Below are 18,238 nucleotides of genomic sequence, written 5' to 3' on the forward strand. Positions count from 1 at the left end.
CCACTTTCTCCACCAATAGATCGAGTCAGAGATAATCCCAACCAATCAGGACCAAGACTTAAGATTGTTCCGGCCGTAATAAAACAAAGGCTTTGGCGGCCACACAACCAAAATCATTAACCTGGTCTCTGGTGACACTTATATATTAGCAGTTTTAGTCCTTGATGATCACTAATGAAAGTTCCCTCATATTAACCGAACTGAACCTTACGACCACACGTGAAGACAGTAAAGCTAGAAAAGACCTCCAACAAGAACCCAGACGAATGATTTCCCTGTTTTGATATACCTATAGAGAAACATTACCTATAGAGAAACATTACCTATAGAGAAACATTACCTATAGAGAAACATTACCTATAGAGAAACATTGATGCTGTTTAATTTTAGATTGAATTATGCTGTACAGTAAGTTCGAATTTTTACAATTATCAGAAATACATTGGAATTATCCCTGAAGCGCGTGAGACACATGTGTCCCTAACGTCTGACCATTGCATAACACACACACACACACACACACACACACACACACACACACACACACCTTGTATGTACAGTACAATACATTACGTCTCTCTTGCCTGGCCGTGACGAGCGTACATGTATGCTAAGGAACTTTTTTCAGTCGTCCTGGATGAGGAACTGAGTTCACAACCTTTGGCGTCACTTCCAGACATAAAATAAATTAAAACTTTAATTACATCTGAGGTCGTTCAACCCTCGACCGCTAATGATAGGCCATCTTCATCACCGACTGACCTACAGAGCTAATGTCTCTTAATGAAACGAGAAAAGTCAACAGTAGAAGACGTATCTATGTGAATAAAACCATTCTGCATTAATCAGTTAAGTAATGTGAATATTTGAAGACATGAAAACTAAGAACAATAATCGCTAAAATCGCTGATATGTTTATACTGAAGAATTAAACAATTGAGAAAAATATAATTTTACGTTGTGTTTTAGTTTAAATGCCTTCTTTATATAAGAACCACAACACAAACACTTCATTTCACCTTTCCTACAATGTTGCTTTTGACTTTCAATAAAAAATAATTATAAAGTTTACATTTCTTTGGCGTTAGAATGCAAATTCTTGAGTAAATTTTGTTGTTTACAGAAGACTTGAATATCTACCAAGTGATCCAACATTTCATCAGCTTCTGGGCACATCTGGAGGTACGTCTGTATGGTCTCAAAGGCAGCCCTCATATCAACACCACCTGGAGAGTGTGGCAGCGTGGGCTCGGATTCGCTGTCACCGTCGTCAACCTCATCAGACTCGGAGTCCTTCCCGACAGATTTTTCCGTCGTGTCAGCCTCTGATGAATCAGTAGTCTCTAGGTCATCATCAGCACACACGCAGATGTTGAAATCCTTAATGTCCAGCCCATTTTGAGTTATTATTTCCTGGATGAAACTGTTGATCAAGGATTCCCATTCAGGCTCACGGTAGTTGAATGATATCAGCTCACAGCTTCTGAATGCGTTGATGATGGTTGTAGGCGTCACAGCAGCCCAGGAGAAGCGGAGGCGATACAGCGCATCGAGTAAAGAAACGGTAAAGTTCTTCTTTGCTCTGATACAGTCGCTCATTTTTTCCAGTAGACCCAATTTATAGTGAATCTTCAATTGTCGAATGATTCCTTGTTCCAGTGGCTGGTTGCTGGACTTCAGAGGTAAGAAGGTCAGAGTAATGGCTTTGAGGTCCGTGAGGTGTGGATGGGCGGGAGTGTTGTTGACAACCATGACGACGCTACGTTTGGACTGATAAAAAACTTCATCGAGTTCCCTTAACCAGTTCTCAAAGACACCAGGTGTCAGTTTGGCCTCTCTGTCTCTCACGTATGACCCTGGCAGAGTCTGGACGCCCCTAAAGCATCTGGACGTGGCTGACTTTCCGATCACCAACAGAGGCAGTTTCTCAGTACCAGACATGTTGGCCCCGAGGAGAACAGTTAAGCGCTTCCTGGACTTGAGGACGCCATAAAACTGCCTTCTTTTTGTTGCCATGCGGCTTTCTGGCACCAGAAGGTAGTAGATACCAAATTCACCGGCGTAAAAGATGTTATCTGGATCATAGTGGGCCAAGACATCAGACGGAGAGGTGGAGACGCTGGGTAAGGTATTGTTGTCGTGGCTGGCAGCTTTGATCTTCTCGTCAGCGGCTTGGGCCTCTAAGTAGGTAACTTTGGCCTCCTCACCGACGACTTGAGGTTCCTCACAGCTGACGCCGATCTCCAAGTAGGTGACTTTGGCCTTTTCACGTATAATTTGAGGCTCCACACTGGCAAGTGCAGCCTCAAAGGAGGTGGCTTTGGCCTGCTCACTGATGACTTGAGGCTCCTCAGTAGCGACACTGACTTCCTCGATGGCTATTTTTTCCTCCCCATAGGTGATTTTGGCTTCTTCTTTGGTGATTTTGGTCTCCTCAACACTGGAGCTGAAAACCAGGACGTGTCGTGAATCAGAAGGACGAAATGGCGTGTGAAGTGGTTGCAGCGGCCACACACCCATTCTCTACACATCACGCACACCGCACGCAACGCACAGAATCACGGAAACTTAAACGTGTAAACAGGAAAGCATCACCAGAATGGGGATTTAATATTCAACGTTCTCTTAAGAAGAACTGGATTGGCCACTAATACAGTAATAGAAATTATATTAATGAGAATATTAATGTTAATATTTATATGTTATAAAACTAATAGCAGTATCAATATGTGTGCCGTGAAAAAATCCTTTAACAATTTGTCTCATTTCAACAACACTAAAATTAGGTTATGAAACTTTTATCAATTTCCTGCCATCATCATACCTACCATACCATACCTGCCATGATTACAACTAATCCACAACCATAACTACCATGATCATAACACTCCATGACCATAATCATCACTTCTCGCCTCTAATAGACAAGTCGTATATCAGACTGTGTGTACACCACCTAATACTTGAGTGTTATTAAGAAAACAATACAGTACAATGCCCACATAACCCATACAACGATGTGACTGTACAGCAATGATACAAAATTTAATACAATCATTGAATCTTATAACTTCCAATGTCTCACACACACACACACACACACACACGTAACTACACCTGGGAATTTGGGACGTTGAAGATATCTGTATAACATCCTCCTTGTACTACACATATATATCATAATTAAGGACAAAATGTGAATACTTAGCAATGGTTACAACATTACTGACTGTCACATAGTAAGGTAGCTTTACTCAATGTAGACTTTCTGAAAAATATACCTAAAATTATTTATCATACTTAAGTGTAAACACAAAACAAACATTTATAAAAGACACAAAGACAAGGTTAATATATAAAGCTGTAACGTAGAAACATTATATGGGTGACATAAATTAAGTTGGTCACGCTGGTCACTAACACGCGTCACAGGTTGCTGCTCCCAGTGTGGCTCTCTGGTAGTGTGGCCTCATACTACACTATGTACTTCACTCTGAGTAAATAGTCAAATCAAATAGATATTTCCCTGAATCTGACTCAGGATTTCAACCAAATTTTAGACAGAAGGCTCAAAGAGGATTTATTTGCAAGTGGGAGCGAGCCAGGGTAGTGTGGTCCCCTATCGCTTACAACATTAGTAAGCAACGGGAACCAGATTATGTCAAGAGTCTCTGGTTTATGTCGTATAAAACCTTGCACCCACCACTAGTTCTAGTATCGGGCTGTCTAACCGGGAGAGCTCGGAGCTTCAGCGAAGGTGCAAGTACATACTGTTTTATATCTTGCTCGCAACTAATTATTCTGATGAACATATGTTATTATGTCTCCTCTAATAAATCATAGATAAAATCGAAGAAATTTAGTCTTCAGATGAGAACACTTTCACCCCTGAGAGTAAGAATATGAGCGACAGTTGTTATGTTGATGTAAAATTCTGTATCTTATTTTCTATGTGATTGAGTGAAGGCATGGACCAGTTATCGAACACAGGACAAGTACCCAGACTTCATTATCACGATAACCAGTCAACATTATGAACCAAGAAGCCATTTACTAGAAGACAGTGACTATAAACCAGCTGCTGACGACCATATCAGAGAGCAGGAGGGAGCTAATGAAATTCCTTTAGGGGTAGTCTCCGAAACAAATGAGGGACATCACTGCTAAAACGGCGAAGAACGTCAGTCCAACATGATAGATTACCCCTAAGTGGGCTCCGTCTGACATTAAAAGGTCAAACAGACAGGAAAAACTACTGCTAATGTGGGTGATGTGGTCAGCTTGATGCAGGTACAAAGCTAAACACCATCGATGTTGTTTGAAACAGACAATATAGCCACGTTTATTTTATATACAGCAAATAAGAATAATAGTTGTAATTTTTATGTGTATAAGTGAATAGTTTTATATAAGACTTAACCTAACTTTACCCAACATGTTGTAGTTATATGATATTACGATATACCAATTAATTATCAGCCGATGACTAAAACTTCAGTTAATTTTTAAAGTTTAATCGGAGCTTATGCATATTTAGTGTGTGTGTGTGTGTGTGTGTGTGTATATATATGTGTGTATGTGTGTGTGTGTGTGTGTGTGTGTGTGTGTGTGTGTGTGTATGTGTGTGTGTGTGTATGTGTGTGTGTATATATATATGTGTGTGTGTGTGTGTGTGTGTGTGTGTGTGTGTGTGTGTATGTGTGTGTGTGTGTATGTGTGTGTGTGTGTGTGTGTGTGTGTGTGTATATGTGTGTGTGTGTGTGTGTGTGTGTGTGTGTGTGTGTGTGTGTGTGTGTGTGTGTGTGTGTGTCCGCCACAACAAATTGGGATGTTTGTCCGATTAAGTATTAAATAACAAATTATAATTATGCCAAGTAGGGATCACATTTTGTTTTTATTGACACAACTTATTGGAAGTTAGTTAAGGTAAGGTAGAATAATATATTTTATCATATAAGACGTCGTCGATTATTATAATGTAACCAAAGGTGAGGTTAGGTTAGGTTAGGTTAGGTTAGGTTAGGTTGACAATGATGTTATTTAATTATATTTTGTATTATGATTATGTACTGTACAATGTATACCCACATGAACGTCTCTATATCCAGATCAGTTTAAATAAAAAAGAAGAGTGGAAAATATCACGACATATGAGAGAGAGAGAGAGAGAGAGAGAGAGAGAGAGAGAGAGAGAGAGTTATCAATACTTGGAAAGGTTCACAAAATATCATATATGGAAAGTTTTGTCCATGTTACACTACATTCTGTGACGTAACAAAACACCATTTTACCATAATTTAGGATAAATCGCATTAACTATCACAACAATACACTGGAAATTATATCTAAACTGTGTCTAGGACAAAGCCAATTGATGCTTAAGTTCACGCGATGTTCTCATTCAGTTTTACCCGCAAGTGAGTCCGATGGCGAAGACCAATTTTTCACACCCTTTCAATAATTCCTAAATGCGCTTAAATTATATTCAAGTACATAGATAAGCAATATTATTCACTCGTTGATTAATAGCTCACGAAACACTGGCCGTATACAGTTAAAACTATAAATTAAAAAAAATATGAGCTAATTAATCAAAGCTACAAAATACACAAATAAAGATACTATTAACAGACGAATAGGAACAATCTGTTAGAGGTACAACATGAGAACTGTACAATACAGTCAACTACTTAAGTCCGTTCGCCTCTCCTCTTGAGCCGTGAACCGCGAGATTCAAACTCATAAATCCGAAGCATTTATGGACAGAATAATGCATCAACTGCTTCAGGTTCATGGTGTCTGAATCTCGGGTTTCATGGCTCAAGAGGAGACGCGAACGAACCTTAGTAGTTGACTGTACAGTAGGCGATGGCAATATGTACTGTAAACACTAAATAAAAGGGGCAGAGCAAATACTACCAAAGTCGCATGAGTAATAGGTAGTAGGTTTGCTAGCCGCCGTAGTAATAGTTCTCTAAGCAAAGACCACGAGATCAGTTTCTACACCAGATGGCAAAATTTTAAGGTATGAAAGAAATACCGATTCAGTTCCTAAACCAAACAGGAACTTTAACTTATAATGAAAGATATACTGTACTTATTTTCTTAATTATAAACGTGCTTGCGAATTTAACGTCTTTAGAAATAGATCAGTAAGTCAAGTTCTACACCAAAATACAATTACTAAAATCTAAGGGAAATTTACTTAAAGATAACTCGTGACGTTCACTTGTTTCTCCGCCCTGAAGCTTCACGTATTACCCCACTAGCAGAGTCGGGAGTCTTGTGGCATTATATTTAATACTAAGCGGATTACTATAATATTGGGTAGAATGTTCTTAACAAGAGATAAATTACCTTCAACAATTACAGTGACCTCATTACTATTATCCACTGATCCATTTAACGGATAGGAAAATACTTAATTATGCTCTTGGTAGCATAATTAATTAGATTGACTAACGCACATATACAATAGTTAAAAAATATAATAAACTCAGTTCTATGATATTTGTAACTAAGGGAAAAAAAAAACAAATATTCCAGCTCCTTTATCGCCATAATTGAAAGTGTGAGTGAGCCCCGCAGGCGTGGCGGCCCATTTGTTGCCTAGGCAGATACAACATACTGTAGATTGATCCCTATGTAGTTACACAAGGGGACAGTGTGTCCAGCTGTTGCACTCGACCTATTTCAATTCATCAACTGTACAGCTAGGTACCCATTCATAGCTGAGTTTACTGGGAGTTGAACCAGAGACCTTGAAGACAGGAAGCGAGTGATACAGCCACTCGGCGGTCACAATAATTAACATAGTTATAAGTAAAGTGAGTACATTCTCAGTTATGGTAGAGACCTTTATATCTAACTACTGAGGAACATATGTACAAACTACTACCATGGCATCACGAAAATTGTGACCAAGTCCCAGGTTGCTGATCTGACTTTCTGCCTCATTTACACACAATTGCAGGGTCTCAATTGTTTCTCTAACGTGAGGCAACACAACATACATTTATTCGTATCGTTTCTCACTACTGTTTTTTTTTCATTTTTGTATTTCTTCATGGCCCTTTATTATTATTATTAAAGTGTTGATATTATTATTATTGTTATAATTATTATTTGAATATTTTATTTTTTATTTTTTATTTTTTATTATAAATTTTATTTACTAGGAATTATTATTATTATTATTATTATTATTATTATTATTATTATTATTATTATTATTATTATTACATTTTCGCCCCCCGGACCCTGATGTGGGTCAGTGACCTGTGCCCGGGTGAGCTAATCCCCGTAAAAAAAAAGATAACTGCTGAGGATTTTACACAAACAAACAGTAAGTAAGTGCTGTGAATATATAGATCAACGATGCACACTTCTGTACATCCATGTGGGTTACACGAGCTAAAAACAGAACACGGTTGACGACATGTAAATGGGTGTACATAAGTCTTCAAACAACTACAGACAAAATTACAACAAAATACCAGAGTGGGAGGAGAGTGACAGGCCCACTCAGCTAAGGCAACTCTGGCTCATACGCTTTTAAATAGAAAATCAGGTCACAGTCTTAAATGACCTGTGTCATTCTATTCTCCCACTCGATACTGCTGATTGAAAATGACGGAGAAATAAAAGTAAATATATAAGTAGGTAATTCGTAAATAAAACACCCTAACTGGCCTTCATATCGGCATTAGTGCCACGAAAACTGATCAAAACTTTAAAAGATCGGCCCCGAGAGTCCAGTACGACCGCCCTTAGCCGCCCAGGTAATGACCATCACACCGCGCTAGGTTAAGAGAATTCAATTTTCTAAGTGAGACCGAAACATTCCGTAGGTTTGTTATTGAGCTTAATCTTATTCTACTGTTTGGTGGAGGAGAGAGAGAGAGAGAGAGTCCCCTGAAGATTAACACTATACACCGAGCTTGCGTATTATGTTATGGTTCCCCTTTGATATTGACACTCTAAGTATTGTTTGTTGTTATTACTGGGAGGCGTATTAATTACTGTGGCAGGGTGTTTGACTAGTAATAGTAGTAGTAGTAGTAGTAGTAGTAGTAGTAGTAGTGTTATGCGTAAAATTAATAGATATAATAGTACATCAGATGTCATAGTAGTAACAAAGGTAATAATAGTAGTACAGTAGTAGTAGTATTGGTTACTGTTGTTGTACAAATAGTGGTGGTAGTGGTAGTAATAATAACAATAACATTATTAGTAGTAGTGGCAATAATAATAATAATAATAATAATAATAATAATAATAATAATAATAATAATAATAATAATAATGATAATGATAATAATAATAATAATAATAATAATAATAATAATAATAATAATAATACAGGTGAGGTAGTAGACATGGTAGGAGTAGTCTTAATAGCACTTCTAGGGTACATTTTAACAATAGACGGAGCTAGTAGTAGTGATCAGTGGTGGTAGTAGTTGTAACAGTACTCAAATAAATATTAGTAGTAATAGTAGTAGCAGTTGATGTCTTATTAGTCGTATTACCATTTGTGGAGGGAGTAAGATTGACAGAGGGCGTGGTAGTACTGAGGGAGAGAGTGTGAGCGTATGTATTCCTAACAATTTCTGTTCACTAAATTTACTCATCCAAATTATCAGGCTTTTTATTAATGTAAACAATGATAACACAAATGAAGTTCTTGAAAATTTGATCTTAGATAAACATGTGGTTCAAATTCTAATTCCAACTAATTTTTTGTTTTGTTATAATGCTAACTACATACTGTGTCAAATAATTAATTAACAAATGTTTATACGATCTGAAGCTACACACACCACGTGGTACACACGCCCACAACATCAAAATCGACCCATTTCAGACTTCTTTTTTGCAATCAATACAGAATGCATGCAAACCCATTTTCTCTGAAGCCGCCCGACTGATCATAGAAAACGAAGATTTTCCACCCAAGTGTGTCTCGTGATGTTCTGTAATATGAGTCACAAACGTTCAATATCTAACGCATTTATGTATGTCTATTTCACGGATGGCAACTCTCTTTGATCTAATTTACATATCGTTGACCATACTGTACAGTATAAGCACTGACCGGCATTTTATATAGCTTAAATGCACTGTCTCGTGTTTTTTTCATACACACATCTAGCACAATTTCACTTTTACAAGCTCTTGCTTCTCATTAAAAATTTTCTGTGAAGCAAATTCTTCACTAGTTATCTTCACTTTCATTACACCAAATACAGATAAAAACAGAAAATAAGGATAATAATGGAGTGACGTAGGGGATACAGACACGGCCTCTCCCAGTGTTACTAGTTGTTGTCATATATCCACTTCGTAATTTTCACTCGGTACAGATGTCCACTATGAGATTATCTTTAAAGGAATTTATCACTTTTTCAACCTATACGATAGGCTACTGTAAAATAAATTTAATATCTTAAGGAAACATGTGGAATTATAGTTGTGTCTGAGTGAGGGGAGCAGAGATTCCAGTTTCTCTCGTCTATGGTTGTCAGAGGGGGATGGAGTGTGTTTGTTCAGACAGATCAATACTTCAGAGATAGTACTTACGTATAGCAGTTCGATGGAGCCTTAATGTGTTGGGGTAGCTGTTCAAAATACTGACGAAATTCTTCAAACTCTCTGTCTGCCATCTTGAATAGACTGTACGTAGACTCGCTGCTTCTACTGGTTGCCTAACAGCACGGTGTACAGACGATACTCGAGCTAGCCGTCGAGCCGCGGTGCTTCCCACCTGATGGTCCAGTTGTCTAATGGCTTTAAATTTCCTGTTTTAATTATGCAAAGAAAGAGTTGTGTGCGTTTTTTATTGAAGAACTAGATTATGTGATAAATGAGCACAATCACACCCAAAGCCCAAACACTATCATTCCTTCCAGCAATCATAAGGTTAAAACACACACCACAACACCATTTGTATGGCATCATAGACATAGAACTTAATAATCAATAGATAGCAGAAGGCTTTTGGAATGTCATAGATTATCAGATGTTCATACAATGTTTAATAACTCATGAAACTGTTTTTCTGGAAAATCATTAATAGGTGTTTCATGAACTGGGTGCGTACAAACACCACAGAAAACGGCAGGAAAACGAAAAAAAAAACACTCAGGAAACTGAGCCAGGCGATACGCGCGTGTTATGTTCGCTGGAGTTAAGAATCATCAGCACTATTCCCTGTTGCTGAAGGTAATAATTATTTTGTATTTGCAGCAGCCTTATTTAACTTTCAATTTAATTCCAAATATTTATATATATATATATATATATATATATATATATATATATATATATATATATATATATATATATATATATATATATATATATATATATATATATATATATATATATATATATATATATATATATATATATATATATATATATATATATATATAGTAAAAAAATGCAGAAAATCGACTCATCACCGACACTGGATTAATCTCATTGAAACACAACAATATCATTGGGTGATAGGAAATGAATTTTAGTTTTCAAAGACACCGAGTTAATGGTCACAGCGAAAGGTCAACAGGGCAGATTCTGAGGGCAGTTGTTGTACACATTAGTGAGGAATAATGCGATCTAAAACACGCCTCTCCCACTCTGTCACACACTCAGCTCTCACCACAAGACCAACCTTTAGCGATCTAACACTCACTTTTTCGTTCACTGGAACTCACCACTGACTAACATCCCCCCTCCCCTCTCCTCCCCGCCACTAAGGAAGCATGCAGACTTAAGAAGCCGTACACAGTGCCCGGGAAAGTGACCATGAAGTGACCAAAATGAGGGTAATGTTATTTTGCAGGAGGCGCCTTGCTTACTGACTGCCCTGTTTATCTTGGTACACAAACACTACATCACCTGAAGCTCGTAAATGTGAATATCTCATCGCGACACAAAAATGTGAAACCAATTACCAAATTTGAACTTTTAATTACAATAACAATGCTCAACTGGACTTAATTTTAATATGAAAACATATTATAATTCGGAAAGGCTAATTAAATATATATATATATATATATATATATATATATATATATATATATATATATATATATATATATATATATATATATATATATATATATATATATATATATATATATTTTATTAGAGAAAAGATGAAACAGAAAGCGCTTGGACTTCTTTTCTTGTATCGATATACCTAGATCAGCCAGTGATTTGATATATATATATATATATATATATATATATATATATATATATATATATATATATATATATATATATATATATATATATATATATATATATGTAAAAACAAGTATCTTTCAGGAGGGGTCCGATGAATACAATACGTCACGACTTTTAGAGTTAATAAGTCAATAATATCTTTCTAAGCATCAATTTCTTCCAAATACAGAATCTTTACGTAAGTTAGGTCAGCTCACTAGGTTAGTTATGGTGCTCTTCCTTTATAGTTGCTCGTGGTTTCATTGTCCAGTGAATGGGGTTGTCGGAAGCCTCTGTCTCCAAAGAAGGAGGCAGCTACAGTGCTTGACTTATTACAACCTAGTGTGAGTTTGTGCTTCATTCATATGCAAGTTACTCTGCACATAATATACGTGACTGTTGCTGAATAAACATTACTTAAATTTTGGGGAATATAGCAGCTTTTTACTGAAAGCATTAAAACTGCAAGTAGTGGGTAGTAGGCAGCTACCAAGCAGGGAGGAACTACTGCCTAGGAAGATATTGGAAGCATAATGTGTTGTCTAATGGTAGACCCTGCTGCCATATGGCATCACGAAAATTGTGACCAAGTCCCAGGTTGCTGATCTGACTTTCTGCCTCATTCACACACAATTGCAGGGTCTCAATTGTCTCTCTTACTATTGACAACACAACATATATAACCTTTCTAACTCTTGATCTGTTCTATTTTTATCTATTCTTTTATTCTCAGATGATATCAGTTAACAATAATATAGGGACCTTCTAGGAAGGGTCCGATTGGTCGGGAAGGTTGTAGACCCCAGGGCCAACCTGATCATCATCAAACTACTGGGGCCTCAACTGACGTCACCACGGTTGCTGGAAGATAAGCTCTTTTCACACTTCATTTTTCCAACATTCGTGGCCCGAGATCTAATTTTTCTTCTGTGTAGCACCATCTATTAACCTCTTCCCCCGACCTCTTACTACTATTTGAACATCAACTGACCAAAGACAGCTTCACCCAAACCTACTGCTACAACACACAGATCACGAATCTCCCCTTTATGATGTCATCTGGCTCAAAATCTCTACCTACTGTGACTATTTTTCTTTGTTTCCTATACTGTTCTCCCAACTCTACCAACTATTTGGAACTCTTTGACTATCTCACTTCTTGCCATGAGTCGTTGCTATCCACACACCCCAACACCGAGATCCTCTACCTAGGGATTTTAATGTACATCACAGAGTGGCTTGGCTCTGCAAGGATGACCCAGGAGCTGAGGCACTCGTTTTTCCTTACTTAATGATTTGGAACAAATAATTAAAACACCCTACACGTTCCTGATCGACACGATCAACTTACTAACATTTTGATCTTTACTTTACCTCTAACACCACACTATTCATACTCAATTTCTGCCCCCTTAGGTCTTCTGATCACAATCTTATTTTTATTAAATCAAACTGGGCACGACCACCCCCACCACCCTCCTTTAAACGTCAACTATGGCACTATCGGAGGGCAAACTGGCAATCCTTGCGAGAATGCTTCTCCGACTTTCCTTGGGATGAGTGTTGCTTTTCCACTCAGGACGCCTTGGTATGTGCTGACAGCATTGCTGGGGTTATACAGGGTGGTATGAGTGGTTTTTATCCCATCTACCAAAACTTTTACTTTACAATCATGGTCTGATCGCTCCTGTTCTCTTGCGTGTAGGGAGAGAAATAGGGCGTATCAAGTTATGAGACTATCTCCTTCTATTCTAGGGATCGTTGTAAGTGTATTCTTCGTAGGGCTAAGCGAAATTTTATAAAAAGAAAGACCGCTGTCCTGACTAACTCTTGTTCTAGTAAATCCTTCTGGTCCTTAACCAAAGACATCAGTAATAACTTCGGCACGCCTTCTTTTCCTCCTCTCTTCCGACCTGATAACTCTATAGCCAACTCTCCCTGATAAAGCCAATCTCTTTGGCACCTTATTCTCTTCTAACTCCACCTTCGACGATTCCAACTCTCCCTCCTACCCTGCTACCTCTACTGAACCCATGCACTTTCCTATAATCACTCGTAGGGTTGCTGGTGTGTTATCCAGGTTGGATTTGAGTAAGGCGCATGGACCGGACGGACTACCCTTCGTGCTCTGGAGGAGTGTGCTGAAATTCTAGCCCCTGTGCTTGCTCGCCTCTTTCCCCTGTGCCTCAAAACCCTAACTTTTTCTTCTTCTTGGTAGCATGCCTCGGTTCAGCCCATCCCGGAAAAAGGTGATCATTCCAATCCCTCTAACTATCGCCCCATTGCCCTAACTTCATCCCTCACTAAGATGTTTGAAACTATCTTAAACTCTCATTTTCTCCGTCACCTTGAACGCCATCTGTTTTTGTCGGATCACCAGTATGGCTTTCGCCAGGCGAGATCTACTGGTGATCTGCTCTCCTACTACACCCATCTTGGTCATCCTCTCTTAGGGATTATGGGAAACTTTCAGTGTAATTCTCGACATCCCAAGGCATTTGACAGGATATGGTACAAGTCTTTGCTTTCTAAACTCCTCTTATGTTTTCTCCCCACTCGGTTCTAATTTCCAGCTTCCTGAGAACCGATCCATGGCAGTTGTTGTCGAAGGATCGATCTCTCGCTCTTTTCTCTTACCAATAGTGGTGTCCCACAAGGTTCTGTTCTTTCACCTACTCTCTTTCTCTTTTTATCAATGATTTACTTCACACTACGACTAATTCTGTCCATTCTTACGCTGATGACTCTACTCTTCACTCGTCTTCACATTTTTTCCTTCCCCTTAATTCTTAAACTAGATCTGTTTCTAGAGCTGATATCATTTCATCTATCAATGCGGATCTGTGCAGCATCTCCTAATGGGGAGGTAGAAACTTGGTTAAATTCAATAGTAATAAAACACAGTATCTACCAATTACACTTTCCAAATTAGGTGATCTCCCACCAATCACACTTCAAGACGCTGTCATTCTGCCAAATTCTAAAATAAATATGCTAGGCCTCACCATTTCCTCTAATATGCCATGGAAGCCACACATCCACAACTATGCTACAGCTGCCTCCCGAAAGTTGGGAATGCAGTACAGATGCTGTAATTCATTTACCTCTGAGCAGTTGCTTCAAGTTTATAAGGGATTCATTCGTCCTAACTTGGAGTACTTCTCTCCCTATCTGGGGTGGCTCTTCTTCTATCCAACTGTTAGATAGGGTGGAATCAGAGGCATTTCGTCTTATTGATTCTCCTCCTTTAGTTGATAATCTTTCTTCCCTTTCTCTTCGCTGCAATGTTGCTTCACTCTCTCTCCTTTACAGGTACTTTAACGGGCAATGTTCGGTGGATTTGGTATCCTGTGTACCGCCGGCAAGGCTGTGGCTCGTAACACACGTCTTGCCCACCGTTTCTCTGTGGATCTCAGTCACACTAGAATAACCCGTTACAGTACATCCTTCTTTCCTCATACAGCCAAACTGTGGAATGCCCCGCCTTCTTGTGTGTCCACACTCATACAAGCTGTTTCGCTTCAAAAAGTTGGTTTTCCGGCATTTTCTTGGTGTAGATTAATATAATTTTTTCTTTTCTATTTTATTTTGTTTTTGGTCCTATTTTTTCGCCCCCTAGACCCCGCTGTGGGTAGATGATCTGTGCCCGGGTGGGCTATTACCCGTAAAAAAAAATAAAAAATAAATAAAAAATAATATGGACTCCCGGCACACAATATATTTTTAAGAAGTGTAAAGGCCTAGGAGGTGGTATGTGAGGCCACCTGTCACCACCTTACAATGTTTATCTATAAATAATCGACATAATATACCTTACTAATCCATCGTCTCTACTGTGTCTTCCTGACTGTATTAATCTATCCAGTGTCTATCAACTATCTATTTGTCTACCAAACTAATGTTCATCACAACAATAGAGGCAGAGGCCTGAATCATTAGCCTCAGGGAGCTATACAATAAACCATATAATCAACACCTCACCCCTAATGGGCTAATGAAGTACAATAAACCTTGTATCACTTCCCTTAACCTTACGTATCTTCTGACCTGTACTCACTAAGGATCGCAAGTTATATAATTTCCTTAACCTGAAGGAAACAAATACGCATCTACCGCAATCCAAATATAGCTGATAATATGGCGATGGCTGACATATTAGTTCGAATATCCTCTGGAACTCGATACATTTTAATATAACCGAAGTAGAAACTAATACGAATGAATCTGTTAAAAAAAATGTCCCGCTGTTTTCTCAGAGGCTTGACACAACCTTGAGCTTACGTGAGCCAACAACGTTATCCCACGTTGTGTTGAGGCCGACAATGTGTAGAATTTTAAAGAGATGAATATGTATATTGTTTAACATTACTGTGTTCCAGACTCTTGCTGCTACGACGAAAGTAAATAATATCTACGTAATGTTATTTTTCAATTATTTATTGATATATAACCACTAAGAACACGACACATAAACCAACGAATCGTTAAGACATTGGTCTAAATAATGTGGAAATATGAGTTTTTTGTTCTCCCAGTGACCTTTCAGGAGAATGTTTGACTTGACACACCTGACGGTCTTCTTGCACGAGGTATTATCTTCTACAACCACCTGTAATACCTGTGACCTATGTGTAAAGCTTTGTTACAAACACCGGCGACACACACCTGTGATACATACGTGCGACTCAAACCTGTGACACATATATGTGACACATACCTGCGATGCGCACATGTGACACATACTTGCGACACACCTGCCACACACACACACACACACATGTGATACATGTACAACACTTGTCAAACAAACACCTGTCATACATAACTACAAAATAAACCTGCGATACCTGTAACTTACATGTGCAACACGTGTGCTGTGACACACTTACAATCCTTTTCATACATCTGTAACATGCACTAACACGCACATACGACACTTGTAACACAGAAATGCAATAATGTGACACACACCTTCGATACATTTAATAAGATGCGCAACACTTCTGTTACACAACTAGAGTATTATGTCTCTCAAACATCCCTGCAACACCTGCGACACACATCTGCATTACATATGACACATACCTACTGCACCTAAGATGATCGCCAGTAACACCTACGAAAATGTCTGCAACAGTTATAAAATACCTGCAACACAAATGCAACATTTATGACACGCACATGTAACACTATAATACAAGCCCGAGACAGATATTTGAAACAAAATATGTACTATATATACTTGTAACACTTGTAACAGACCAGCTATATATACCTGTAACACTTGTAACAGACCAGCTTTATATACCTGTAACACTTGTAACAGACCAGCTTTATATCCCTGTAACACTTGTAACTGTATTGATTGAATACGACCAAAGCTTACAGCCGAGAATTACATCACATATAACAGCAAGTTCACTACAGACCTCGTGGTACCACCACATACCAGGTGGACACACCCCAAGACAGAAGGAATGCGACCTAGTCCGCTAATTACCTGAATTAGCTGGTGACCTCATCTGACCAAAACACCTGGGCATAACCACACCTGAACACAGCTGTCCAGATCTAACCAGTTTATTGTTAATTGGGCTAAGGTCAAATACCGGCTGGGCCTCCCCCATATAAAGGCCTGCAGTCCTGCCCACGCATTATTCTGTTCGGGATTCTGACCGTGTCATTCTGTCAATCTGGTTACTGTCATCTCTCCCATCCGGGCCATCAGTCTGTCCACTCGCACAGAGTCACGCCTCTCCTCCCGAGATCAAACTTCCGACCAGACCCCGTCCTCATAGCTAAGCAGACCCCCACAGGGAGACAGAGCCCAGCCAACATCCACTGGGCCTACGTCAGGGTACACGTGAGTCTTGTCAGAACTATTCCTAGGGTGAGTTACCTACTGTGGGAAGAGTTAGGAATGCCTCTCTTGCTAGTTATGTGAGAGACTGGCATCAGTGTTGCCGAGATTTCTTTAAAGGGTTGTAGACCTTTGACTGGAATGCATTGGAGTGATGGCAAGAGTGATGTTTGCATATTTGTGTTGAAATTGAGAAGTACAACTAGTAAGTGAGAGAATGTATTGTTGCCTTGCATCAGTAAGCTGTGGAAAGTGAGTATGTTGTTTGCCCATGGGTGTGGAATGTGGTGCAATGGGAATGTTTGTGAGTATGTTGGTGTTTGTGATTTTTTTTTTTTACTCTTTTTTTCCAGAGAGGTATTGTCAAGTTGCAGTAAAGACACAGAGACTGGAAGATGGATTGGCTGTTATGCAACCATCTGATGGGTATCTGTTACCAGTTGAGTAAAGATACCAGTTGTGAGTTCTCAAGTTTTGTGAGTTAAGTCCTGATCAGGCTTGTTGTTGTGTATAGGAGTAGTGTTCGTGACTTTTAGGTGGAGTCGGGCATGGTTAAGCCTGGCGCTGATTTCGCTAAATGGCAAAAGCCATAAGTACAGACAGTTTTTGGGTTTGGTTGTGCTCCCATAAGGACCGTTTCGTTTTGCATCGTATTCTGGGGATTATCGCCGCTCGTTCGGGATCCCTCGAAGGTTGTTGCCTCTCACGGGTAGGACATAACTCTTTAGTTTAAAGTCAAACAAATCATTCCTTCGGCTGGATGGGGTCCGTTCATCTACGTCCTAGCCTGAAAAGTCTAAGTTAAATCTCAGTGGTGTCGAATAAGCATTTGATCAACCTCTTTGAAACTTTTGATATGAGAAACTGTATCTCCAGAGTGTGTATTGTGTAACAAATTTTTTTATGCTATCTATGTAACCCCATTTTTATGCTTTTTCTATCATTACATTATTCTCCTATGTATGTTTAATTACCTGTATTTTGTTTCCCTATGCAATGTTGTCAGTGATGTTAGATTGTTTTTTAACTACCATTTATCCCATGTATGTAACCATTGTGTTCTTGTTTTGTATGCCTTTTTGTGCCAGATGCCTGTAATAGACCCGATGTGTTATTATGAGTGAATTTAGTGTGACA

General features: G+C 38.7%; 1 protein-coding gene across 1 annotated transcript; it reads right to left on the bottom strand.

The window, feature by feature from the left end:
- Window positions 1–928: 928 nt before the first annotated feature.
- Window positions 929–9,723, bottom strand: LOC121870164 (tigger transposable element-derived protein 4-like). The gene is made up of 2 exons (XM_042371927.1): window positions 9,583–9,723; window positions 929–2,446 (listed from the first exon to the last, which is right to left on the bottom strand). Exons 1-2 carry the CDS (start codon window positions 9,663–9,665, stop codon window positions 1,069–1,071), a joined length of 1,461 nt encoding a protein of 486 aa, XP_042227861.1. The 5' UTR covers window positions 9,666–9,723; the 3' UTR covers window positions 929–1,068.
- Between the last annotated feature and the right edge of the window lie 8,515 nt (window positions 9,724–18,238).

Source organism: Homarus americanus, unplaced genomic scaffold (genome assembly GCF_018991925.1).
Source record: "Homarus americanus isolate GMGI-L3 unplaced genomic scaffold, GMGI_Hamer_2.0 scaffold34993, whole genome shotgun sequence".
Taxonomy (NCBI): Eukaryota; Metazoa; Arthropoda; class Malacostraca; order Decapoda; family Nephropidae; genus Homarus; species Homarus americanus.